This window comes from Falco biarmicus, chromosome 4 (genome assembly GCF_023638135.1).
Source record: "Falco biarmicus isolate bFalBia1 chromosome 4, bFalBia1.pri, whole genome shotgun sequence".
NCBI lineage: Eukaryota > Metazoa > Chordata > Aves > Falconiformes > Falconidae > Falco > Falco biarmicus.
In genome coordinates, this window is record NC_079291.1 from 80,345,648 (window position 1) to 80,370,203 (window position 24,556).

A 24,556-nucleotide genomic window follows, 5' to 3' on the forward strand; every position below is an offset into this window, starting at 1 on the left:
AGAGCAGAGTACTGCTTCACAAAGTGTTGGAGATGTGAAGTCTTCTACAGCATGTGCAGCGATCCCACCAAAATACTGCCAGCAGCTAGCTCTCCATGAGCAGGTCACCAGCCACTACAGTCCCACAGAAGCCCATTAACTTAAAAAGGGGGTCTTCTGAGACAGGAGGAAAAAACCCATTGTAATTAGGTAGTCTGGTTCATTAGAACCACCTAGGCTGTTCTCAGCCTGGATAAGTCAGTTCCTTTTTACAACAAATAGACATTCAACAGCATTTTGGGTGACTTCCATTTCTGGTAATAGTATTGTAACAGAGGAAAGAGAAGTGTGTTTGTCTTAAGCATTTTTTTCTTTGAAACAGCAGAAGGAACAGAGAAATTACAAGAGGTAGTGAGTTTAGCAAACCTGCACATAAAACAATCTTTCATAAGAATAAAATGCTGCATTTACAACTGTAAATGTATACACCCGTATAATTTAAAAATAGAAAGCTACTTTTACTCAAGTGCTGGACTTAAAGTGGTTAACCTTATTGCATTGGCAAAACCAAACCATTCATGCAGCACTGGGCTTTTAGCTCATCATAAGTGAGAAAGTTAAACTTGACAGTTAGTGTAAGGAAAGTGCAATTGTGTTCTTCACACTGTGTAAGTTTTGACTGGCTTGTAAAAAGAATGTAGAAGTTCATGACTCTCCCTGGCAGCTTCTTGCGATGACCAAAGAAAACATGATCTGCAACACATTCGGCCACAGCCTGACTCCGAATAAGAGGCGAGGTTTTTGTCAGACAGCGGAGAAAAGTCGAAGTCAGCTACCTGGAAAAAGAACATCAGAGAGATCTTTCTTAATTTGGGTCCTACGAGCTCAGGCGAGTCCGGCAAGAATACTTTGGGCCAGAGAAATGGCACTTGGTCCTCAACCAGTTTCAGTCAGTCACCAGCTTCAAATAGACTTGTGATTTATACCTGCTGCACACCCGGCTCATAGGCAGTCTCTCATGAGTTATATCATTTGCATTGTGGCACGATGAAAAGTGTATTAGGAGCTTTCCAAAGGGCCAAAAAAAAAATCCTTTTGATTGAGAAGCTCATGCAAAGGGCCAAAAAAAAATCCTTTTGATTGAGGAGCTCATGCTCGTTACAAATAGGATAATGTAGCAAGTGAAAGCTACACCAGAGATGGAAGGTAGCTGGGGAGATAAAAGTCACATGCTAGGGTCAGGTGACAATGTAGTGCCACTTTAGGTAATAACCCACCCTTCGTTACTATCCTGTACCCTCTCTCACTATCCCCCTGCTTTCTTCCATATAACCACTCTGAGGGATACTTTCATATAACTCTCTGGAAGGGATACTTCAGCGCAAGCATCTGCTTGGGAATATTAACAAACTGCCCGTGATAGCCCTGGCAGCTTGAATTATAGTTACAGTTCTCTGCAACAAGCCAGAAGCATGCCTGTTGCTTAAAGTGCTTGCCTACACTGTTCAGATGTTTCCATGGAATGGATCAGACATACTAGGGAAATGCTCCCTCCCACTCCATTTGTCTGGTGATTAAAGAACAGACATGGATGAAAGGTATTTAATTACTATCCCAGCTCAAAGTAAGAGTAACTGAATACCTCCACGAGATCTTTTTGTTGTGTGTTACTTCGAAAGGTTGTGTACAGCACCAGCCCTAGCATCACTGTAGCCAGAGCAATGCAGAGCAGGACAAAGCAAGCCGGGTGGATCCCTAGGAAAGAGCACAAGGGCATACGCCTGGAGTGATGCAATACACTGAGAAGAGGTAACAGTAAGAAGGAAATTACGTTTTAGGAGTTTACATATTTTTAGAACAAAGGACATGTGTGTAACAGGGAATAAATTTTTCAGCCCAGATCACTTCATGTCTTTCTGAAATCTCAGAAGTGGGAATGCGGGGTTGTGAGGTTGTAAGGCTCCTTCCCTTTTCACCCCTCTTTTCCCTTGAACAGCCTACAAAGCCCACCCAATTACATATGTTAGCCCTAATTCCCCAGGGTGTTTGTACCCCTGTGGTACCCCAGGACGACAGGAGGATACCTCATTGTCACAGCAGCTAGCAGCCTCCAGCAAAGAGGATTTGCACACTTAGTCCTGAATGCACACCAGCACCCTGTGGAGTGAGCTGGCCTGTCCGTATACCAGTGCTGGCCCACGGTGAGGTGGTATAACCATTCTGCATCACAGCCTGGCTGCTCTCTGGTCAGGTCCTCCTCACTTGGCCACCTAACCACATTCTCAGATGATTCAGGGACCCAAGAGGGGCACGTGTGAGTGTGCATGAGGGAGCCAGCAGGGACTGCTGGCTGGGAGGACAGTAATCTGATGAAATGGAGGCCAAGAAAAATCTACCCATAAAAACCCCCATAACTAAACTAAACAAAAAGAAGAATGGAAACTGCTTAAGTAAGGGAGAGTTACAGACATATATGTTTTCCTAGTTATCCTCTCTAACTACAATAGCCAGACTATCTACACTGGAAAATATCTAATTTAAGTAACTTAGCCTTCCCTGGAAACTCATTAACTTCAAGACACTCATGAGACAAAGGGTTCAGCAGGATGCAAGAAGCTCAGAGCAATTACAGGAGGCACAGTACAGGCTCTCCTTTCTCTTCCTCCTTCCTATGCTTTTAGGGATCTATACCAGTTTCCAGAAACCTCATCTGCAGGCTGGTTAATCCATAATTGTCCCTGACATGTTTGAGACTGTCGGTTCCCTGACAGGTGGGGATCTCCACGCTGCTCAGACTAGCTGCTCCTCACCTGTTGGCCACACTTTTATTTCATGGTATGTCTGCAGCATCGTCACGCCGTTCTCCACTCTGACGCTGAGGCAATACTGTCCAGCATCACTGAAGGTATGGCTGAGGTTGTAGCAGGAGCCATCAATCTCCACCAGATGGCATTTCTCACCTTCGAGTGGAATGCACTCGGACTTTATAAGCCAGCATAATGCCAGTGGTGGGCTGAAATGACAAGAGCGAAAAAAGAGGAAGGGAAGGGAATAATTTGGTGAAAATTTTGCAAAAATCTCGTCAAAGAGCTGATGAATCACTTGGTTAAAACAGAATAATGATTTTGAAAATAATTAAGTTAATCTCAATACGAATAGAGAAGTAATTAACTGCACAATTGTTTGGTTTATAGCATCTGTCAATTGAGAAAGTTCTTTGTGATGCTTCTATAAAAGCAAACCTTTCAGCTGAGAGCTGAATACCTGTGCGGGTCATAGGTGGGCCATTGTATGTAGAAAAACCTGTAGTCCTCCAACGAAGATAAAAGGAGTCTTTTTTCCCCCTGTGCTTCCAAGGCAGTATAGGTTGGTTTTAATTTGTTCTTCTCACACAGAACTCACTTTCTGTGTTACTGAAGCACACCCAAGAATTTTGTGATTAATCTCCCCCCCCCCCCCCAGTCAAAACTGGTAAGATTGTAGGATGAGCTCTGTACAACAGATTAATAGCTGGAAAAGGTAAAGAAATCACAAGATCTCCCTTACAATAACAAAAATGGGTTTATTTGCTATCAGGCAATCTAGGTGCAATCTGCTTTATGGCCATGTGTCTTCTCACCATGTCTAGTTGATGCCTTTTATTTACATTTTCAGACCCTTGTCCTAACTGATTCTGCTTGGACCCACCTTATGTACTATGGACTTTGATTCTGACAAGAGATAGAGCTTTTCTTTACTCCATCTTATTAGTATTTTGTTTCTTATCTCTGTAGGACATTCTCTGCTAAAGAAAGCAGCATGTTTATGTGCTTACCTGATTTTCTTTGATAACCCATTTCTCAAGCCTTTGTCATTGCTTCTCTGTCATAAACTCTTATTGCATCAGTCCCAGTGCTGTGGCTAGGAGGTTAGGTCTGTGTTGTGGTTTAACCTAGTAGCTTGCTGAACACCACACAGCCACTTGATCCCCTCCCACCCCCCAAGTGGGATGGGGGAAAGAATTGGAGGAAAAAAAAATTGTGGGTTGAGATAAAGACAGTTTAATAGGATAGAAAAGGAAGGGAAAATAATAATAATAATAATAATAATAATAATGATAAAAATATTAGAGTATGGAAAAGAAGTGATGCACAATGTAATTGTTCACCACCTGCCAACCGATGGCCAGCCAGTTGCCAAGCAGTGTCCCCCAGCCAGCTTTCACCCTGGTTTATATGCTGAGCATAATGCCGTATGGTATGGAATATTCCTTTGGTCAGCTGGGGTCCCCTGTCCTAGCTGTGCATCCTCCCAGCTTCTTGTGCACCCTCAGTCTACTAATTGGTGGGGTGGGGTGAGAAACTGAAAAGTCCTTGAGTTAGTGTAAATGCTGTCTAGCAACAACTAAAACATCAGTGTGTTATCAACATTATTCTCACCCTAGATCCAAACCACAGCACTACAGCAGCTACTAGGAAGTAAATTAACTCTACCCCAGCTGAAACCAGGACAGTCTGGCAAACACTGTCCAGCCTAAAACCAAGCCTGCTTTTAGGGATCTCATGTTTGCCTGTAATACTGGTATGCCATTTCCAGTTTCCACTCCTGCCAGTGTGCCATTTGCTTTCTGAATGCAACTGTGCTGCTTTGTCTATTGGGACTATTTTTACCTTTGGCAAATGATTCTGTGTTGGGTGCTGCTCGCTCCATCCTACATCCATAATAATAGTCCTGCTTTTTTTTTTCCTTCTTTTTTTTCTTCCTTCCCTCCCCCTTTTAAACCAGCATTAGCCTAAACAGCTTCCAGTAGCAGAACTTGAAAGTGTCACTCCTCTTCAGAATAAATTACTTCTGTGGTCATGAAGTTTTTATGGTGAAAGGTTTCTTGAGTATTTGAATAGTATTTAAAATGCTTCTGCCATACAAAAAAAGCTCTGATGTGTTCTAAATACTGCAGCCTGTGAGAGTTCGTGCTAGGACTGAGGTGCTCATGGCTCTCCCATGTTCCTATAAATCTCACTCCATGGAGCCTCTCTGACTTAGTCATCTTGTGGCAATCTTAGTTTTGTGAAAATTATTCCCCAAACCCATTACTCCCATGTGCCAGTTAAGGATTGCTGCTATGCAACAGGACTCTGAATGCAATTTAATTTAATGGTGGGGAAACTGTTCAAGAAGAAAATTCAAAAGGAAGTTTTAAAATTTAATTTTCCCCACTATCTTTCTCTGGCTAGTTTTCTTTTAACATTATCTTTACAAAGATAAAAAAATAACATTTGCTTTACTTGGGAGGATTCTACTTTTCTGAAAAGATGCAGGCTCTTTCAGGCTTTTAGAGTTCATGGTATTTCAAGCCAGGAAAATGCAATATTCAATAGTATTTTGCTCAAAGGAAATTTCTTTTTTGTTTTAAGAAACACTTATGTGGGGTGTAACCGACTATTTTGAGGAAAAAGTGGGTAAAACCCCTGAAATAGACAATGCTTTTTGGGGAAAGAAGTTGCGTTTCCTACTTACGTGCCATTGATATGAAGAGATAAACTCAAGTTTTCCATTACATGAGTCTCTCTGGAGCCCACTACATTAATACTTTTAACAGCATCTGAGAGGAAGAAAAGAAAGCATGTCACACTCCACATGTAAACTTACAGTTCACTGGAAAACCAGTGAAGGTTTGTTTTCATAGACTTTGCAGATTTCAGCTCCATCAGTCCCACAAATAATAATACTTGCCTCACACCCAAAAAGGAAACCTACCGGTAGAGTTATAAGACTTCTGACTTTTTTTGTGATTTCTTTTTAATGTATAACCAACCACATTATTAATACTTTGCATTTTTACTTATGTATTGATTTACTCCTGAAGCTGATCAAATCAATAAGACTTTCCTAGTGCTTCTTTTAACTAATTCATTTTTTAGGGATAGCTGGCATAAACTAAACAAATAAATACTCTATAAGTTACAGTAAACATTTTGTTGTAAGTTTTAAGTGTATGTGAGACTTTTACAAAAGACAGTAAAACTTTTGGTAGATGAAAAAAACCCAGAAGGTTTTATATATTTCCCCCCATTCCCCCATTTTTTCTGTTCTAGAAAAGCACAAAGTCCATTTTGCAATGTAAACACTTCATTGAACAACGTTGACCAGTTCTTGCATGTGAAACAATGCTTAAGTTGTATTATCAAGTTAAAGCTAGATTCTATCTGTACATATATAGCAAGTTCTGTTTTGAGTATGCATAATGTTTCATAATTACCTAGCAGCTCCAGAGCAGTGGTAAAATCACCAGTTTTCTGCACCATTTCTTTTTCATGCATGATGCTTCCAATTTGCTCCCATTCAGCTATGACTTTCAGATGCACTGTGCGATTCCCCATGGTAGAGCAGTTATAGTAGACAAAGGGTTTCTTGGTAATCTGATAAACTCTACGTGCAACACGGAAAGATTTAGAATCAAAATTGCCTTTTATCAAGTGCTTGCATATTTCTGATTTAAAAAGGGAACAAGCTCTTATATATTTTCTTTATAGACAATGCTACAGTTGGCTGTGACTTTAATTCTACTTTATGTCCATATCAATAAGGATTAATGTCTGTGGCATTACCAATAGAACTATGATCAGTATAAGGTCCAGAGTATATTTGTCCATTTTTAATCAAAGAAAATAAAGACAATGCTAAAACAATTAACAAAATGGAATAGTCAGTAAATTATGAAAACTACCTTTATAGCAGGTGGACTATAAGCTAACTGAAGCACTGAGGTGGGAGGGGTGGAGGAAAAAAGAAAGAAAGAAAGAAAAAATGTAGCATTGAAAGACTAAAGCTTACATCTCTCTTTGCATACACTTATTTGTATTGGACATATATTTGTCCCCAGAAAAGGAAAATACCTAAATGTCCCTTTTCATCCCTACTGCCAAGTAGCTTTACCCATGGTTTTGTTTCCGATGGTTCTGAGCTATGTTGTGGTCTTTTCCCCTCCATTTTGTTATTAGGTAAGCATTAGGTGTGTGTTAATGTGTACCTCCATATTATTTGAGACACCTATCCACTTCCCAAAGCTCCTCACCCAAGCTGTGGTATATTATGGGTAGCTGGTCATAGTAACAGCTACTTACTGCCTAACCGCAAGACAGCATACTCTTCCGTGTTCCTTAAGTGCACAAATTATGCACATATTCAACAACAACAATCTGCTAATGGAGATCTGCAGGCATAATGATGTTTTAAAATAACAATTTACAATAAGTTACTTTTCCCAGTTTGTTCAGTTCGGTTCAGCTCATTGCATGTATAGCAATGCACCAAAGCATACATTTGAACAAGAAATTTAGGTCTTTAAAATGTCACCATTTCATGAGTACACAGTGACTTCCATGCCGAAGTTTTCATAATTCACCTGGCTGACATATTAAGAATGTATCAATTGACAAAGACGTATGCTTTGTCCTATGATTTAATCAGGATTTCTCTGTAGATGAGCAACTGAATCAGAGCCATCTTGAATACTCATTAAAGGAAACAAAGTAACCACACCTACCCATCTCCAAAATCCCAGGTGTAGACAAACGATGCTGACTTGAAGTAATGACTTGGGTCATGAAGACAGAAAGAAATCCGGGATATGGCGCCCATGGAGGAACTGGAACTACGCGTGATAAATCTGCTGTCTTCTATCTGGGCAATGGTGAGATTCCCTGTGATAAATTCTGCGGAATAACAAGGTGGAAAAAGAATGACAGCATGCATCACTTTCATAGCATGCTCTGTGTGAGTATCAAAACATTATTTAAAGTGTACTGCATAAGTCTTTCTGTATCCTAGTCCAAATGGTTAAGTGTATTTGTAATATTACTCAGTGTTGTTACATGTGTTAGTGAGGCAGAGAGATTAAATACTTATTTAGGGTTATACAATGGGTCATGATAAAGCTTCTAATAGAACTAAGAGAAGTAATCCTGGACCGATTGAGGTCAATACCAATTTTTACTACTGATTTTAAAAGAATTGGGATTAACATAAAGTATCTAGATCAAGGGATTCAGAATCAAACTGGTATACACACCCTTTGTATTTGGGGTGCTGGTTTTTGATTGGATGGTTTGTGGGTATTTATGGTGTTGTTTTTTGTTTTTTAGTTTTAGCTACTTCCACAGAAATGAAAATTTGACTATTATGAATAACAGATGTGCTGTATGTATCTTGTGAATACAGAAAGGGTGAAATTTTGGTTTTGATGTCTGTAAGAGAACTTATGCTCAAGTTTGTTTATAAGGACTAGTAAAGGCGCATCTAAAAAAACTTCTCTAACCTACGAATAAAGACGTATTATGATGATACACTTATTAGCTCATTATAACATTAATGGGCTATTAATTACCAGTCACAGACTCTTACCTTGTAAACAATTCCTTAAATCTGGTTAACTGTTATTTTCCTGATGCACAATTAAGAATCACAATTACCACTTCACAACGGGGCTGGTAATGCAGAACTAACCATAGTTGTTATTTATATGAATTATTGGCAATTACGTTGGGGCCTCTGTGAAGCCCTGGTGGGTGCTCTTGCTTGGGGACGGCAGAAGGGTACAATGGAATCTTAACTTACACAGCTAAAGAAAGTTTCTATCCCTTTTGCTTGCGGCATGAGAACATGACAGTGCAAAGCCAGAAAGGAGTAAGTAGATATTCAGCAAGACAGCAGCTCTTAACAGAGAAAAGATCTCATGTATACTTTTATAAAGACTTATGCAATAAGCTTGGTGTTTCTCAAAGAAAAATCTCAACAGTTATTCCCCAAAATGTCAGCTATATCCTATGGTTAGCTCTTCTGTCCTCATGCACATCTTCTTCTTTGGCTAGGAGCTGGGTCTGTATTGGAGTGTGTAAGTCAAACACTAGGACATGGGGCTGAAGGGACATGGTTACTAGTCTCTGAAAGATGGGGCTGTGTGAAGCTCTCAGGTGTTACTTCATGTCAATCCCCGTATCAGAGATTAGGTTAACCATATGGTACCATTAGTCTATTTATAAAAAAAGATACTCATATTTATGTTTATGAATATTCCCAAAATAAGCCAAAATTGCACTTAGCGATATTTGGTAATGCAGCCACGACTTCACATCCAATTTCAGTACAGTCAGTCAGAACTTCCAAAGAAAATGTAATGGCTCTGTTGTGCTGATGGCCTGAGTTTTTGCTATGTCATGCGACAGGGAAAATCAGTATTGTCACTGCTGCTGGTCATCCTAACTTTAGGACTAGAAATGCTGCAAAGCAGTACAGGGAGCATTGTTTTAGGAGTCTGGATATCACTGAACAATGTTGATCTGTGAACTGCAGCTCTTGAAGCGCCTAGTTGCTAGTTCAGTCTCTCTAAGTGACAGACAGGAAAACATGGGCAGGATCACTCTTGCTTCCTGGATGTAGGTAAACTACAGTATGGCTCAGTTAGTACAATGCCATTCAAACCTATATTCAATGAAAGAGCTACACAAATCTAACTCTGTTGGCAGAAGCCGTATTTATGCCTGGCTTTCATTTTTCTGATGCTAGCAAAGGCGGCAAGCATCCCGATGTACACCAAATTCCGGAAGACATAGAAGTTGTAAAGCCATTTTACCTGTAAATTGAAGCACAGTGACATTTCTAGCAATCGGCCGACATAGCCAACAGTTTCTATGAGTCACCCAGACAGATACAGGAAAAGTCCCAGGAAATTCACCAGTCACATTAATTACGGAGTTAAACTGCTGCTCGGATTTCTCTATCAGGATCAGAGGAGCATAAATCCAGTTAAAGTGATACAAGTTTGATGCAGCACTGTCATTCTTCATACTTAGACTGGCGTGAACAGTAGCTTGAGCTCCCGTTGTGACAGGACCATTGTTGGTTATTTCCAGACCATATTCCTCTGTGGAAATCAGAAGGAAAAAAACCCAACAAACCTTACTGTACTGCATTTTTTAGTTTGTTTATTTACACAGTGTAAGTAGTCAGCTGTAGCTATGTGATTCACGATAGCAGTCTTTTTTTTTTTTTTTTAAACATATAAAAACCTGGAACAGAAACTGTATATATGTGTTCAAACAAGTAGCATAAACCAGCATGTTAGATTGGGTCCTAGAAATTTTAGTAGTATAAGGGAGCTTCAGCCTAGAACATCACAAAAACTTAGATAAGGTTTTATAGGCAGAGCTGGGTACTGGTGGTAGGGTCAGTGCCACTAAGGAGCTAACATGGTCACTAAACTTCCAGCTACTAGAAGAAAGTCAAGCTCAGCTCCAGCCTGCCCCCTAAAAAAATGAACTTCCAAAGTCAGGCAAGATTTCATCTAATAGATTCCTTTGTCAGCTCTGTTGGCCAACACATCTTTCCCATTTTCCTCCTAGCTGAACAAAAAAATCTCAGTACCAGCTTCTGCTCTATGGCCCACCATTGACTTCTTTTCCAGGAAGAGACCAAAAATCCCAGTGTAAATGAAACTTGTACCATGCCAGAGGGCCCTGGACAAGCTCAAGAAGTGGGCCCATGCGAACCTCATGAGCTTCAACAATGTCAAGTGCAAGCTCCTGCACCTGGGTTGGGGCAACCCCCAGTATCAATACAGGTGGGGGGATGAAGGGACTGAGAGCAGCCCTACAGAGAAGGACTTGGGGATACTGGTGGATGAAAAGCTGGACATGAGCCAACAATGTGCGCGCTCGCAGCCCAGAAAGCCAACCATATCCTGGGCTGCATCAGAAGTGTGGCCAGCAGGTTGAGGGAGGTGATTTTTTGTGATGGGGTGGTAAAATAGTGGAACAGGTTGCCCAGAGAGGTGATAGATACCCTGTCCCTAGAAACATTCAAGATCAGGTTGGACAGTTGGAGATGCCCCTGCTCATTTCAGGGGTGTTGAACTAGATGGCCTTTAAAGGTCCCTTCCAACCCAAACTCTTCTGTGAAACAACAAGACATGAGAATTGCAGGACCTGTCATAACTGAATCATCCCTGCTACTCTGGATTGCTCACTAAACTTCTCTGCCATGTTTACACAAGCTGCTTCAGCTCTTACAACTACTGCAATGGGCAGAGTGGGAGTGAGGTTGGGTTTTATGGCAAGGATGCAATTGATTTTTCCAAAAAAATAACAGTGCAAAAAGATTAAGTGACCTGCATGTGTTAAAAACAAATGAAAACAAACAACCCCGAAACAAAAGGAAAGGCAACAATCACTGGAAGTTGTGAATTGGGGCAGAGCTGGGAACAGTATCTGGTTGTTTGCCTCCAACGTGGAGGATGTTCCCTCCCTGCATCAGCACCCTGCCTGGCTGTCCTCTCACGGGCGAGCAATGGGGCAGAGCAGCAGGGATTCTCATGCTGGTGACTTTCCCTCTCCTCTCTTTCAGCAGCCACCAGACTGCTAAAGGGGACCTCAATACTGTGGATTCAGAAGTTGCGTTTCTCACTCATCCATGACCCGTAACATCGAGGGAGCACTGGGGTCAGCTCACCCCTGTGCTGCCTTCCCTGCACCCATCGGTTTGGGATGGCGTGGAATCAGAACCCAAAGCATCTACTTAGTGCCTGCATTTTATTTCACAGATCGCAGGTGCTGAGCAAACCTGAACACAAAAGGACTGTGAGAAAAAACTGTAACATTACTGCCTGAGCAAGAACTGCACCGGTCCCATTTCACAGCACAAGAGTTCAGATTTTTGAGTTAATAGAGAAATGCTGGCGATTTGTTGAAATCTGACACAGGTTTCAAGTCTCTAGAAGATTCAGGCAACTCTCCGCATTGTTCCAGCGGAACCTGGGGAAAAAAACCAGCCAGCTACCTCACGCTTATCTAGCACTTCTCCTTGGAGGTTATCACGGTGCTTTACACACCAGGGCTGAAGCCCAGCAGCTGCAGCGGTTGGAGATTAAGCGGCTAACCCAAGGTCGCCCAGTGAGCCACTGGCAGAACAAGCCATTTCAGACCAGTTCTGGGATTTTTTCTACCTTCACCACCTCCATCTGCAGAACGCGGCGCGGGTACCGTGGCAGGGGGCAGCCGTGCCCCCCGGCGCTGGGCGGGCGGAGCGCAGCCTGTGGGTCGGGGAGCGTGAGGCAGCGCCAGGGCTCCCCGGGGTGCCCCAGCGCCGCTGCCAGCGCCTGAGGAGAAAGTCTGGGGTGGCCGGGGGTGCTCGGAGCTGCCTCCATCCCCTGTCGTGGCCAGCAAGCCCGGGCACGGACCCGCCGCCACCCCACAAGTCAAGCCCCTCACGCCCGAGGTCTCCCGCCCCCCCCGCCCGCCCGCCCGCCCGCTGCCCGGGAGCCGCTCGCCGGCGGCGATGACAGCGCAGACCGGCGGCCCCTCACCTGCCGCCGGGGCGGCGCGGCCGAGCAGTAGCAGCACGCAGGTCAGCCCCAGCATGCTGGGGGCGGCGGCGGCGGCCACGGGCAGGCACCGCCGGGCCGGGTCCGGGTCCGGGTCTCGCCGCGCTGGGGCCGGGCGCTGCCCCCGAGGCCGCCCGCGGTACTGCGGCACCGCCGTCCGCGCCCCCGGGACGCTCCCCCGCGGCGGCGCCCAACCAGCCTCTCCCGGGGGAAGTTCCCGCGGGGCTGTCGCCAACGTGATGGGCTGCTGCGGAACCGCCGGGGGGGGGGCGGGGAAGGCAAACCAAAAAAGCAGCAAGCACGAATGCTGCCCGTCTGCGGAACGGGCAAGCGTTTAGGAAAGAGTTTGTATTGCGGTGTGGTGGCTGGCACGGCAAGGAGAACGGTATTTTTCAGGCTCAGGTGCCGTGAGGACGCCCGAGCGGCTGCGGTCACCGCCCGCTCCGCGCCCGCGGCTCTGCCGGACCCCGTCCCGCCGAGTGGCCGCGGGGGGCTCGCAGGCGCAATGCAGGTTTTGTGTAAGTAGTTCTCCGAAGCCCATTCCTAATCCTAGTTGCCTTTTTTTTTTTTTTCCTTTTGGTGCGGATCAGGCCCCCTCTGCCGGCTTTGCTCCCGGTTCCGCGGCTTGTGCCGCCGCTTCCCTGGGGCGCCGCCGGGCCGCGGCTGCAGCGGCGGGAGGGGCCGGGGTAACACCTCGCCCTGCTACCGGCGTCGCGCCCAGCGGCCGCTGCCTCAGCGGAGACCCCGGGGCTGAGGGGAGGGACGGGGCCAGCCTCGCCTCAGGCACCGCAGGAGCTGGCAGCCGCCCTTCCCGTCTGGGGCGAGAGCGGCCCGGCAGGGCAAGGGGTGGCCGGGGGCTGCGAGGCCCGCGGCTCCGGGGCGCGGTGAGGGGATGGGGCGGTGCCACAGGCCTCAGCGCCCGCCTCCGCCGGGGAAGATGCGCGGGAGGCGGCGGCCGGAACTGGGCTCAGGAGCTTCCGTTGAGCCCATGCGCTGCCGCCGGCCTCCGGGAGCAACAAAGGAGGGAGGTGGGGGGCCGAGGCCGGCCGGGCCCGTGGAGCCGCGGGGTGAGGAGCGCCGGGGGCGGCGGCGGCGGCAGCGCCTCGGCGGGGCCCAGGCCGGGGCGCGGGGGCGGGGTGGAGCGGAGCGGCGGGAGGCGAGGCCCAGCGCGGCGCAGCCTGCGGGGCGGAACCGGCGGGCGGGAGGGAGGGAGGGAGGGAGGAAGGGGCCGGAGCGCGGCGGCGCGGTGCTGAGAGGCCGCGGGCCGAGGACGGGAACCGGGAGGGCTGAGGGCCGCGGCGGGGGAGGTGTCGCTGCGGCCGTTCATGGGTGCCCGTGTTCACAGGGCGGGTGCCTCGGCGGGGATGGGGGCGGCGTGATGGCGCCCTGGCAGCGGGGAGCGACCCGGTGGCGACCGGCCCAGTGGCGGGGAAGGTAAGGGGGCGCGGGGCCCGGCCGCGGCCGTACCGGGCGGGGGTGTCTGCGTGGGCCCCCGGCTGTCGGTCGCGGCGGGCGCTGCCGGGCGGCTCGGCTGAAGTGAGCTGCCGGGAGAGCGCCGAGGTCAGGGGAGAGGGTCGGTTTTTCAAGCTGATTTTTATTTCAGTGACTCAGACCAGCAAGGCAGGGCAGCTGGCGGTGGCGGGGCAGCTGTTGGTACCTCAGGGAGCGAGTCTTGCTGAGATATGTCCCAGGGTGGCTGCGAGGTTGGGACCCGGCTGGGGGGAACTGCTGTGGGGTATCGGGAGCATCCGTGGAGCAACGAAACCGAACAACGTGTGAGGTGTGAGGAGCCCAGCGTCTGCTTGTGGCTGGCAGCGCGTTCCTGTGACACTGGCTGCGGGGTGCTACGTTTGTCACCCTAACTAAATGTGACAGTTGTGACTTTTGGAAAAGATGTGTCCTCTCCGATACGTCAGAGTGGATGTAGGTGGTGATGTGGTAGCTGCTGTTAACCAGATGTATAAACTAGTAAATATTTTTTCTTTTTTTTTTTTTTTGTAGGTGTATTAGTTTTGATTTTATGTACTGAAAGCTGATCCTTCGTCCTCCAAGATGGCATTCGTTTCGGCACAAGGACCTACGGTGGTGGACCAAACCACTTTGATGAAAAAATACCTTCAGTTTGTGGCTGCTCTTACAGATGTCAATACACGTGAGATACTTTTTGTCTATGAAAAGCTACAGTTCTTCAGTAGTTTTCACAAACTTTATGGTATTGTTCAGACAATTGATAAACGTGTGTTGAATTCAGTTTAAATTTTATTTGAATTTTGATTTTTGAAGAAGCAAAGTGATGAGTAATACTTGCATGAGCCAAAGTGAGCAAGCTGTGTGCGTGTGTGGTTGTATGATGGTTGGTTGTGAGAACTGTGTGCCTTATAATTGGGCAGTGATAGCTAAACTGATAAGATCTGATTGCTTCTTTGATCAATGGACCTGGTGTTTTCCTTTGTGATGTAGTTTTGAATTTAACTTTTTTGCTTTAATTTCCATTTTCAGCTGATGAAACCAAATTGAAAATGATGCAAGAAGTCAGTGAGAATTTTGAGGTAAATAAAACAACAAAACAAACCCAAACAACAAAACCCCACCAAACCCCCCAACCTTCTGAAATGGCAGTCTTGTGATTAATGTATGTTGGTTTGATTTTTGATATTATGTGGTAAAAATAGTATCTTGTGATTTATCAATGAGTTACAACAATATAAGTAATTTTAGCTTTATATTTAGTAACTAGCCAGGTTGTTGAAGAATTACAGCATCTGGACTTAGCTCTTTCACTCTCTAATCTTTATTCAGTAAGCATTTAAATGAAGGTGAAGTAATAGATTTTTCTTCTATTTTGTTGAATAATAAGTAGTTTTTATATTTAAAGCTTTCTTTTATTTAGTTCAGATATGTATTGTGCCCTTGTGAAGAAGAGGACCCTCTCATTCCTCTGAGTTCCATAGCTTAGGGAGGGAGGAGTTGTCAGATGCAGAATCTGACATCAGGAGTGGAGATGTCTGGTGACATCTTTTGTGTAGTGTTGGACCATCAAATTTAGATGAGCAGCAGAAAAAAAGCGAGACATGTATTAAACCAACCTTGTCTTAGCAGAATTTATACTTAGTTGAATATTTAATCTTTGTCTGTTCTGAAATGATAGAGAACTTAATATTTTGTAGAAAAAGTTCAGGGTCTCAGAATCACTGTAATTATCTCCGTATCTAGTTTTTTAGTCATACTGCAATTAAAAAGGAGTGCTACCACTATAACACATTCTGTCCTTACCTACTTTATTTGAAGTGATCTTGCTTAATCTGTGTTATGGAAATGTAAATACACGTTCTAGTCCTGTTTAATGTCTTTGGATATTTTTAAGTAAGCTTCACATAAAGTTACATCCAATGAATGCTGAATATTGAAAGCTGTGCCAATTTTAGTTCTTCCTGAGTTATCAGTGGAATTTCCTGTCCAGTGAATTTTTTTGTTTAGTTCAGGTTAACATAGTGGAATAAAAAAATTAGAGCTGGTATAACTGTATTATAAAACAAAACTAAATTAAAAGGCTTAATCTTTTCTTAGTGTGTATGAGGAAATAAGTAGATGTCTGTGACAGTTCTGCATATATATGCACATGGTGTGAGCAGAGCTTCATATTACCATAAGTGACTATCTAAAAATACCCCTCTGGAGTTTTGTATCTGTTTAAGCTGACCTGCCATCTCTGAAACAATTTGTTATCTGACTAAAATAATAGTTTTAACAGCTTAGACTGTTGATCTGTTTAGAATTTGAAGGCTTAGTTGACTGTCTTTGCTCTTGTCTTCAGTAGGGTAGAACTTAATATTTGTTTTGATAATGTTTTCTTGGAACTCACTTGTTTCTATAGTGTGATCCTCTGTAAAGACATCATGAATTGACTTATGCTGAAGTACAGTTCTACTTGTTGGAAAATACTTGAGGGAGCAAGAACCACTAAAAAAGTTTTAGTTTCCTTTTTTCCTCTATAGGTTGTGGGGCGGTATTGTTGTATGTTGTTATGCTAGATGGTTTCTTTACATTTTCTCGTTCCATAGTCTCCTTATTAACTCTTCTGTATTGCCTGCTTCAGCTTCCAATAGCTATGAAGTTCAGCAGGTTTTATGTTTCACTTCAAATGTTGGTTTTTTTATTTTCCTCCTCAAAAAATGGCTGTTTGAAAATGAGTGTTCAGGTTCTGTTGGCTGCATTAGTGATCTGGACGCCTCTCTGGTTAGGGGTAGAACTGAATGTGGATTGATCATTCTGGAGGACTTCTTGAAGGGAGGTTTAAAACTGAGGTGCTGCATAGTTTTAACCACTTGACAGTGCCAGTTTTTGGGCTAGTTGTTAGGATGCTGTTCTGGGCTAGCAGAGGATATTGCTCTCTAAACTAGTTTCTGGATGGAAGCGTGATAGTTTTGAATCATGTTTTTCAGAAATTACTTGTTTCAGAGGGAATTTTTTCCTTCTCCATTTCTTGACAAGAGATTCTGGATTCCAAATGGGGAGAGAGGAGTGTATTCATTGTCTTTTCAGCCTCTGTTTTGGAGGAGAAAAAACTTCCAGAATCAACCTCTGTTGCTGCTTCTGATGTTTTTGTGCCAGCAGCATAATTCTGAACTTGGGTAGTATAGTGGGGTTTTTTAGTTTCTTCTATGGTTCAGAACAGCAACTCATAGATATCAGTAGTGCAGCTAATTTTGTGCTCTTTGCTGTTTATCAAAGATATTGGGAAGAAGCTTTCAGAATTTAAGCTGGGCTTGTGAAGGTATACTTCTCTTTCAATGAATTTGTGAGCCACTTAGCCAGAATGTGGCAATACCTGTTTAATTTCTTGTTAGAAACTTTCCTTCCTTTCTTCCTCCAAAGTAGGACCAATGTCGTGGCATAAAGCTGGGAAGGTTAGGAATCTTTCAAAGTTGCAAAGATTATAGGGGAGGTGGAAGAGAAGATATAGACAGGCTTTCTTTGGGAAACCCTTTAAGGTGAAGAGAAGATGCTGGTTAATTTGGTGTTGATAATATCCTGTCTTACATTGTCATGGTTTAACCCCACCTGTCAATTAGCCCCCCCCCAGCTGCTCACTTACTACCCCCCAGTGGGATGGGGGAGAGAATTGGAAGGGTAGTAGTAAGAAAACCCGTGGGCTGAGGTAGAGACAGTTTAATAGGTAAAGCAAAAACTACGCACACATGCAAAGGTGAACAAGGAATTCGTTCAGCACTTCCTATGGGCAGGCAGGTGTTCAGCCACCTCCAGGAAAGCAGGGCTCCATCACATGTAGTAGTGACTTGGGAAGACTAACTCCAAACGTTTCCTTCTTCTTCCCCCAACTTTATATGCTGAGCATGATGTCATATGGTATGGAATATCCCTTTGGTCAGCTGTTCTGGCTGTGTCCCAGTTTCTTTACCCCCAGCCTACTTGCTGGTAGGGTGGTGTGAGAAGGAGAAAAGGCCTTGACTCTGTCGAAGCACTGTTCACCCTCTGTGATCAACACTGTTTCCAGCACAAATCCAAAACGGCCCCATACTAGCTACTATGAAAAAAATAAACTCTGTCCCAGCCAAAATCGGCACATGTATTTAAAATGTTTTTGTGCCCTTGCTATGATATCTGTCTGCTTTCTTAAAAGCCCTTGGAATAAAAGCCCCTTTATTTGGACAGTGCCTAGTATAATATGATTTATGGTTGTGTGCTATGAAAAGTTACTGCAAAGTAGAGAATAGCAGTGGAAATCTGTAAAAGGAGGAGGCTTTATAAAATTTTTATGTTGTTCAAGGAATAATGTGAAATGCCTGTATAGATTTTTCAGAATAATGCTGCATTCTCATTTGTACCTTAATTAACAGACCAGTATGCTTCTGTATCACAGATGCTTCAGAGAATTGCCTAACAGCATATACATAAACTACAGCTGAGATTCCAAATAAACCTCACAGTGGCCAAGTTAGGTTTTCTTTTAAGGCAGATAAAGCTTGCTTGTCTAATATTTCCAGTAGTGCAAGATAGTTTTCACAGTGGAAAGTAATGCTGTCAGTTTGGGTGATGTGTACATGTACACATATTGCAGAAAAACCTAAAATCTCAATTTAACAGTGGCTGAAAAGTCTTGGGAGTCCTAGAGCAATGAAATGAGAGCGTGCCTGTCAGTCTTTCTTGTTCAAGAATGTCTAAAGCGCTTTGGCTTTTTCTTTTTCCTCCTATTTAAACTGGCCATGTGTTAATGCCCATTTTATTTTCCATGTGAGATGACAGTGTTAAAGTTAAAAAAAATCATATTACAGTCCATTGGAATTGGAGGAAAGACATTAATTTGTATTCACTTTTGTTTGTTTCATGAATAGTGCTCTGTAGTGTGTTAGCAGACACGTGTAATCACTGAATCTATTAAAAAGTCACTGAAAATGTTTGATAGTGGCTCTGAATGTAATTTAGTGTCATCTGTGTAATACTGATTATATCTGTCTCCCCATTTTTGGTATTTTTTTTGTTTTGTTTTGTTCTTAATTAGAATGTGACATCATCCCCTCAATATTCTACGTTCTTGGAACACATCATCCCTAGGTTTCTCACCTTTCTACAGGATGGAGAAGTACAGTTTCTGCAGGAGAAGCCAGCACAGGTAAACTGTGTGGAGCATCTCTTACCTTTTTGCAATGTGTATGGCAAACTACTTGTTCAGTGAACTACTTGATTATCCTAATGAACCAATTTATGTATGGACTTTGTGTTAAAAATAGATCTGTCATTTGGAGTGAAATTGAGTAAGTCCAGTTTCTAAAAAAGTTACTTATAAACTTTGCAAATCTGGGCTTCTACGAAAAATGAGGAAAAACAGGTGAAACAGAATTGGCTTTCTCACTGGAATATAACAGAATGTTAGAAATTTATGAATTTACTATGGGATGAAAGGCAAATGTATGTCATTAAATATTTAAATTGGACTTTAAGAAACTCAGTTTTTCAACTGTAAACTTTTAAAATTTGCCTTATTTACATTTGTGGGTAGTAGGAAGAATTATTGTATATGTTTATGTCCACATAAAGTAAAATGGCTTTTTTAAAGCATGCGGAATTATTAAGCTGAAAAGATGTTGCAACCAATTGTTGGTTTCTGTGTGCTTTTGAAAAGTTCTATCATATCTTTATTTTCTTGTCTTTTTTTTTTTTTTTACAGCAACTCCGAAAGCTAGTGCTTGAAATCATTCACAGGATACCAACAAACGAACATCTTCGTCTTCATACCAAAAATATCCTGTCTGTAATGTTTAGATTTCTAGAGGTATTTTTATTTTTTCTCTTAAAACTGTTTCAGGTTTCCAAAAGTTTTTCCTCTTCTTTCTTGATCTCCAAAAATTGCTGGGGCTAGGATTTCAAATAGCTGTTCTTCTAGAGCAAGGGTGGAAGGGCATTCTATTTACGCTTCACCAGTGTGGTATCTTATTGCCTACAGGTTTTCTGCATGTTCTGTCCTTTGGAAACTTGGATTTTCTCGTGCTAGATAAATTTCATTCATGAATGTTTTTCTGGGAGATATCTTATTCTAGAGAGTTTGTTTTGTTTCTTACTTGGAACTGAAAGAGTGGTCATTTGAAGCTCCGAAAAAATAACCTGCTGTACGTGGAGGTGTCTTGGTGTGTAAATAGCCCCACTTGGGTCTCACTGTCCGTGGGGCAATAGAAACAGGTCTGATGGTATAGAGTGGTTGCAACTTCTGGTTTTTGTTCCAGTAGGAATGAATTTAATTTTAACCATACTCTTTAATTTAATTAGATTAAGTTGTATCATAGGAAGGGTATCTTGCTTATGCAAATTCATATTACTGGGGCTCTTGTAGGTTGCTGAGTTGAGTATAATTTTATGGAGTTTTTAAGTACTTAGGGAGTAGTTGAAGAATGCAGCAGTAGGCTCACTAAAGATTCTCATTTTTTCAGACGGAGAATGAAGAAAATGTACTGATTTGCTTAAGAATAATTATTGAATTGCACAAACAGTTCCGACCAGCAATCACTCAAGAAGTAGGTCATAAATCTTGTTAGATGGTATAGAACTTACTGCCATGCTCTTTGGAATTGTTATTTTGTTCAGGTGGGTAGGTGGGTTGGTTTGAGTTTTCCTGCTGTTCTTTTGTGTTGGCTGATCTGTTGTGATAACCATATATTTAATTTTTTTTTTTACTGTAAAGTAAAAGAGGATTGGATAGTGCTTGCACCCCTGGGAAAAAACACAAATTGTTAAAGCCGAGTTGTCTTTGCTTTAAGTGTTCATGGGCAATATAATTAGACTAAGTAATAAAATTCCCACAGAAGGCAAGAGAATTGGTGCCTTTTTAACTTGTGAAGAGAAAATCCTGGAAAAAGAATATTAAATTCTTCCCCCCTCTACCCCTTGCTTCTGTCTTGTGACTCATGAAAGGAGTATTTGAAAGTGTGGATTTTTATTCTGTTGCTTTCTTTACTTGCTTTTCTCCTGGGAAGACTTTGTTGGTTAATAGTAATTTTTTCTAATACTTTATTGGAACTATGTTGAGATGATAAGTAAATTGGATTCTTTCCAAGTGTGAGTCAAATGAATATTGGCAGAACAGAAGGAAATAGGAGAACACTTTCAAATTTTTTTAAATGTAATGGAAAATATACTGTAGTGGTGACTTAAGATTTTATGTGATTATACTGTTAATATAGAGATTCTAAAATTGTGATTTTTTTTTTTTTTTCTTTATGGTAAACTGACTTCTTCCTTCTTAGATCCATCATTTTTTGGACTTTGTGAAACAGATTTACAAGGAACTTCCAAAAGTAGTGGTAAGCGTTTTATTTCTTAAATTGCCCTTGCTATAGTCAGAAACCTGGTTTTTATGTCTTAATTTTATCTCTAAAATATATTAACATAATTACTTTTGTATTTAGTGATACAAAGTAAATATTTTAATACATTTTTTAAAGAAAAATAAATTAAAAATGGATAAATTTACATTTTGAATTAGAAAAACGTGTTTCTAGCACAGTATTACTAGTATGAGAAAAGCGAGGTAAACTTAGGTAATTAAGCACTGGTCAGTTGACTGCAGCGGTGTCCATGTTGCCAAATGTTGGGGTTTTTTTTTTTGAGGGAAGGGCGAGGTGATGCACTTTGCAGCAGATAGAGCTCTTCAGCGTGCTTGGTGTCTGTGCAGAACAGCGCCTGCTCTTCCTCACTGGTACAGAATATCTGTTGGGAGCTTTTTCTTCAGCAAAAGAACCACCTTGGTGGGGATGCTTTTCCACTTCTTGCTGTAGCAGCAGTGAAAGATTGCAGGGTATGTGTGTAGTCCTGGTACATACTGCTGTGTAAATGTCCTGTGCAGAGAAGAAAAAAACTGTCTGCGGTAAGCTGTGGGGAAAAATATATGCAGGAATTCTAATGGGATAAACGGCCTTTTGACTGTTACTGGCATTATTATATTTTTCCTCTGCTCTTTGCTTGTAGAATCGGTATTTTGAGAATCCTCAGGTGATTCCAGAGAACACAGTTCCTACTCCTGAAATGGTTGGCATGATTACCACAATTGTGGTGAAAGTAAATCCTGAGCGAGAAGATAGTGAAACAAGAACAGTGAGTATTCTAACTGCTCTTTAGCTATGAGCCTGTCTGTATCGCAATACCCCAGATCACAAGGGCAGGTAAAGATAATTAATAAGCTTTCTTTTTGCTTGTTTTTCCTATCAAGATTTATTTGTAGAAGCTGATTGAAACTTTCCATGTATTTTCTATGCAGCTATAATTACAGGATTTTTATTTAATGTAGTACCATATGGTTTTGTGCTTTTAAAATGTTATTATTGCTAAATATAGTGCTATTAAAATGAGCAGTTTCTTTGAAAAGGTATTTGGAATACTTCTTTGAATTAATAATTAAACTGTTTATAAGACACGTGTTCTTTCTTTCAGCATTCTATAATTCCCAGAGGATCTTTATCTCTAAAGGTCTTGGCTGAGCTACCTATTATTGTTGTTCTTATGTATCAGGTTAGTATACTCCAGTATTTTGCATATAAATACTTTCTATTACTGAACGGCTTGTGTAACTTCTGCGAGCTAACATATCAGTAAAAATGAACGCAATATATTTTTGGGATTAAAATATGGTCTAAAAATGAGCTGCTGAGATTTTGTCATTTTTTCTGTTAGCTGTCAAGTAAGTTGACTGCAAGGGACTTGTAAATTTCTCTAATTATACCTCTTTTTTTTTTTTTTTTAAGCTCTACAAACTGAATATTCATAATGTAGTAGCTGAATTTGTGCCCTTGATTATGAACACTATTATAATACAGGTTTCTGCTCAAGCAAGGTAAGAGCGTTTTAACAGTGTTTTGATGATATTTGGGATAAACTTCTTAGATGTGCCATGCACTATTGCCCAAAATATTTTTGTCTTACATCTTTTGATCTTTGCTTTTAGTCTTACTGCTTTTAATCTCAAAAGTAGCAATGATTATTTGACTTAAAATTGTCAAAATTTTGTAAGCGAAGTAATTGGCAAATTCGAATATTCCCATTATATGGCATTGATAAAATCCATAGTTGTGCAGAAGATGCCAATTTTTTATTTGATTATGCTTTTTTTTAAATGAATTTCTAAATAGTAGAGTTTTTATAGTTTCTGACAGAAATCCGTATTACCAGAAATAGTATGTGACTCTTGACAGTACGAGATCATATTAGCTGGGATACTTGCTGTTCGTTAATCTTTACTATACCACCAGTGGTGTATTTTTGCTCTTCCAACGCATAGCTTAGGTAGAGCCTTGTGGTGTTGCAGATGACGGGTGCTGCTTTTCTTGCTTCACAGAGAGGTTTCTAAGGAGCAGCGAGTGATGCTGAGCAGGGCAGCAAGAGTAAGATCTCTGTCTTTCCCTGTCTGCCTGAATAATCTGAATAAGTGGTTGAAGCTTGAGACAGACAGACAGACAAGGCTGTGGGAGGGTGTATTGCTTGGAGGAAAAAAATTGCCCTAGTTAGGGGAATGGAGCCAGATGTTTGATGCTAATGTATTGGCTTGGCTTTCTATAGAAAGTTGAAAATTGTATGGCTGCCTCAGGGCTGTGCATTTCTACTTAGAGCGTAAGGTTCTGGGAATTTGAATGGCAGAGAGCTTGTTGAAAATGGGCTCTCCCATGATGATTTTATTCCGTTATGAAGCAAGAGCCTCACTACAAGGTGATGTAATTTGAAACTTCTGTGAATTTTCTGAATGAAGGTATTAAAAAGGAGGAACAAAATTGTAAACACTGTTCAATTTTATTTCAGGCAACATAAACTTTACAACAAGGAATTGTATGCCGATTTTATCGCTGCTCAAATTAAAACATTGTCTTTTTTGGCTTACATCATAAGAATTTACCAGGTAGGTTGTGTTTTTTTAACTTTATTACTCTTAGTGCAACAGATAGATCTCTAGTTAACTTAATCGTAGGCAAGTGACCACCATGAGTGCATCGGGGATTGGAGGGAAGAGCAGTTGTGTAGCAGATCTGAAGACGGGGCTATACTTGGTTGTCCTTTCAGAAGGATTCTCATGTGAATGCAAACTCAAAATGTGCCATTCCACCCACCCTGGGCACCTATGGAATGGCTATTGTATTTTGATTTTAGAAGTACTTCTTAAAGAGAAATGAGTGAATTTTACGTGAATGTTATTTTGCAAATAAAAAGCAAACCTTTAAAATATAATGTCGTAATAATTGTATTCATGCTATTTTTTGTTATAGGAATTGGTGTCTAAGTACTCTCAGCAAATGGTAAAAGGAATGCTGCAGTTGCTCTCCAACTGTCCAGCTGAAACAGCACACCTTCGGAAGGAGCTTCTGATTGCTGCTAAGCACATCTTGACAACAGACTTGAGGAACCGTATGTAGTACTTATTTTTAAAAATGTATCTATAAACTGGAAAGATTTCAACTATTTCTGTGTATTTAAGAGACATACTGCTTATTACTTGTTTTGGACTATTACATACATTCGATTATTTTGGGGTGTGTGTGATATTTGTTTTGTCTTTTTTCTTTTTCTTTAAAAAAATTATCATCTGAATAAGATGTTCAGTCTGCCAGCAGTATGCAGAGTAGCTTTTCTAGTTTTCCAAGTATCTGTTGTTCCAAGTAATTGCCATTTGAGGATAAACATTTGTGTTGGTTTGTAATTGTTCCTACAATTATATGGATACTTTAAAAT

The 24,556-nt window shown here is 42.0% G+C and overlaps 2 protein-coding genes and 1 non-coding gene across 6 annotated transcripts in view; 2 read left to right on the forward strand and 1 right to left on the reverse strand.

Moving 5' to 3' along the window:
- Window positions 1–275: 275 nt before the first annotated feature.
- On the reverse strand, window positions 276–12,877 carry TMEM130 (transmembrane protein 130). The gene is made up of 8 exons (XM_056335119.1): window positions 12,317–12,877; window positions 9,590–9,880; window positions 7,505–7,673; window positions 6,218–6,387; window positions 5,476–5,560; window positions 2,790–2,992; window positions 1,622–1,734; window positions 276–815 (listed from the first exon to the last, which is right to left on the reverse strand). The coding sequence occupies exons 1-8, from the start codon at window positions 12,369–12,371 to the stop codon at window positions 639–641; spliced, it is 1,263 nt and encodes a 420-aa protein (XP_056191094.1). The 5' UTR covers window positions 12,372–12,877; the 3' UTR covers window positions 276–638.
- Window positions 12,878–13,605: 728 nt separating this feature from the next.
- The window catches only part of TRRAP (transformation/transcription domain associated protein), a 96,900-nt gene continuing 85,949 nt past the window's right edge, over window positions 13,606–24,556 (forward strand). For all 4 annotated transcript variants that reach the window (XM_056335115.1, XM_056335117.1, XM_056335116.1 and 1 more), the window contains exons 1-12: window positions 13,606–13,768; window positions 14,336–14,486; window positions 14,834–14,883; window positions 18,855–18,965; window positions 19,521–19,625; window positions 20,278–20,361; window positions 21,091–21,147; window positions 21,812–21,937; window positions 22,274–22,351; window positions 22,585–22,673; window positions 23,633–23,729; window positions 24,094–24,232. In XM_056335115.1, the coding sequence (XP_056191090.1) occupies window positions 14,387–14,486; window positions 14,834–14,883; window positions 18,855–18,965; window positions 19,521–19,625; window positions 20,278–20,361; window positions 21,091–21,147; window positions 21,812–21,937; window positions 22,274–22,351; window positions 22,585–22,673; window positions 23,633–23,729; window positions 24,094–24,232 (1,036 nt within the window). In that variant the 5' untranslated portion in view covers window positions 13,606–13,768; window positions 14,336–14,386. The remainder of the gene's footprint in view (window positions 13,769–14,335; window positions 14,487–14,833; window positions 14,884–18,854; window positions 18,966–19,520; window positions 19,626–20,277; window positions 20,362–21,090; window positions 21,148–21,811; window positions 21,938–22,273; window positions 22,352–22,584; window positions 22,674–23,632; window positions 23,730–24,093; window positions 24,233–24,556) is intronic.
- On the forward strand, window positions 14,614–14,756 carry LOC130149341 (small nucleolar RNA ZL1). Its single transcript, XR_008821886.1, has one exon. It is a non-coding gene; the product is annotated as a small nucleolar RNA ZL1 (small nucleolar RNA).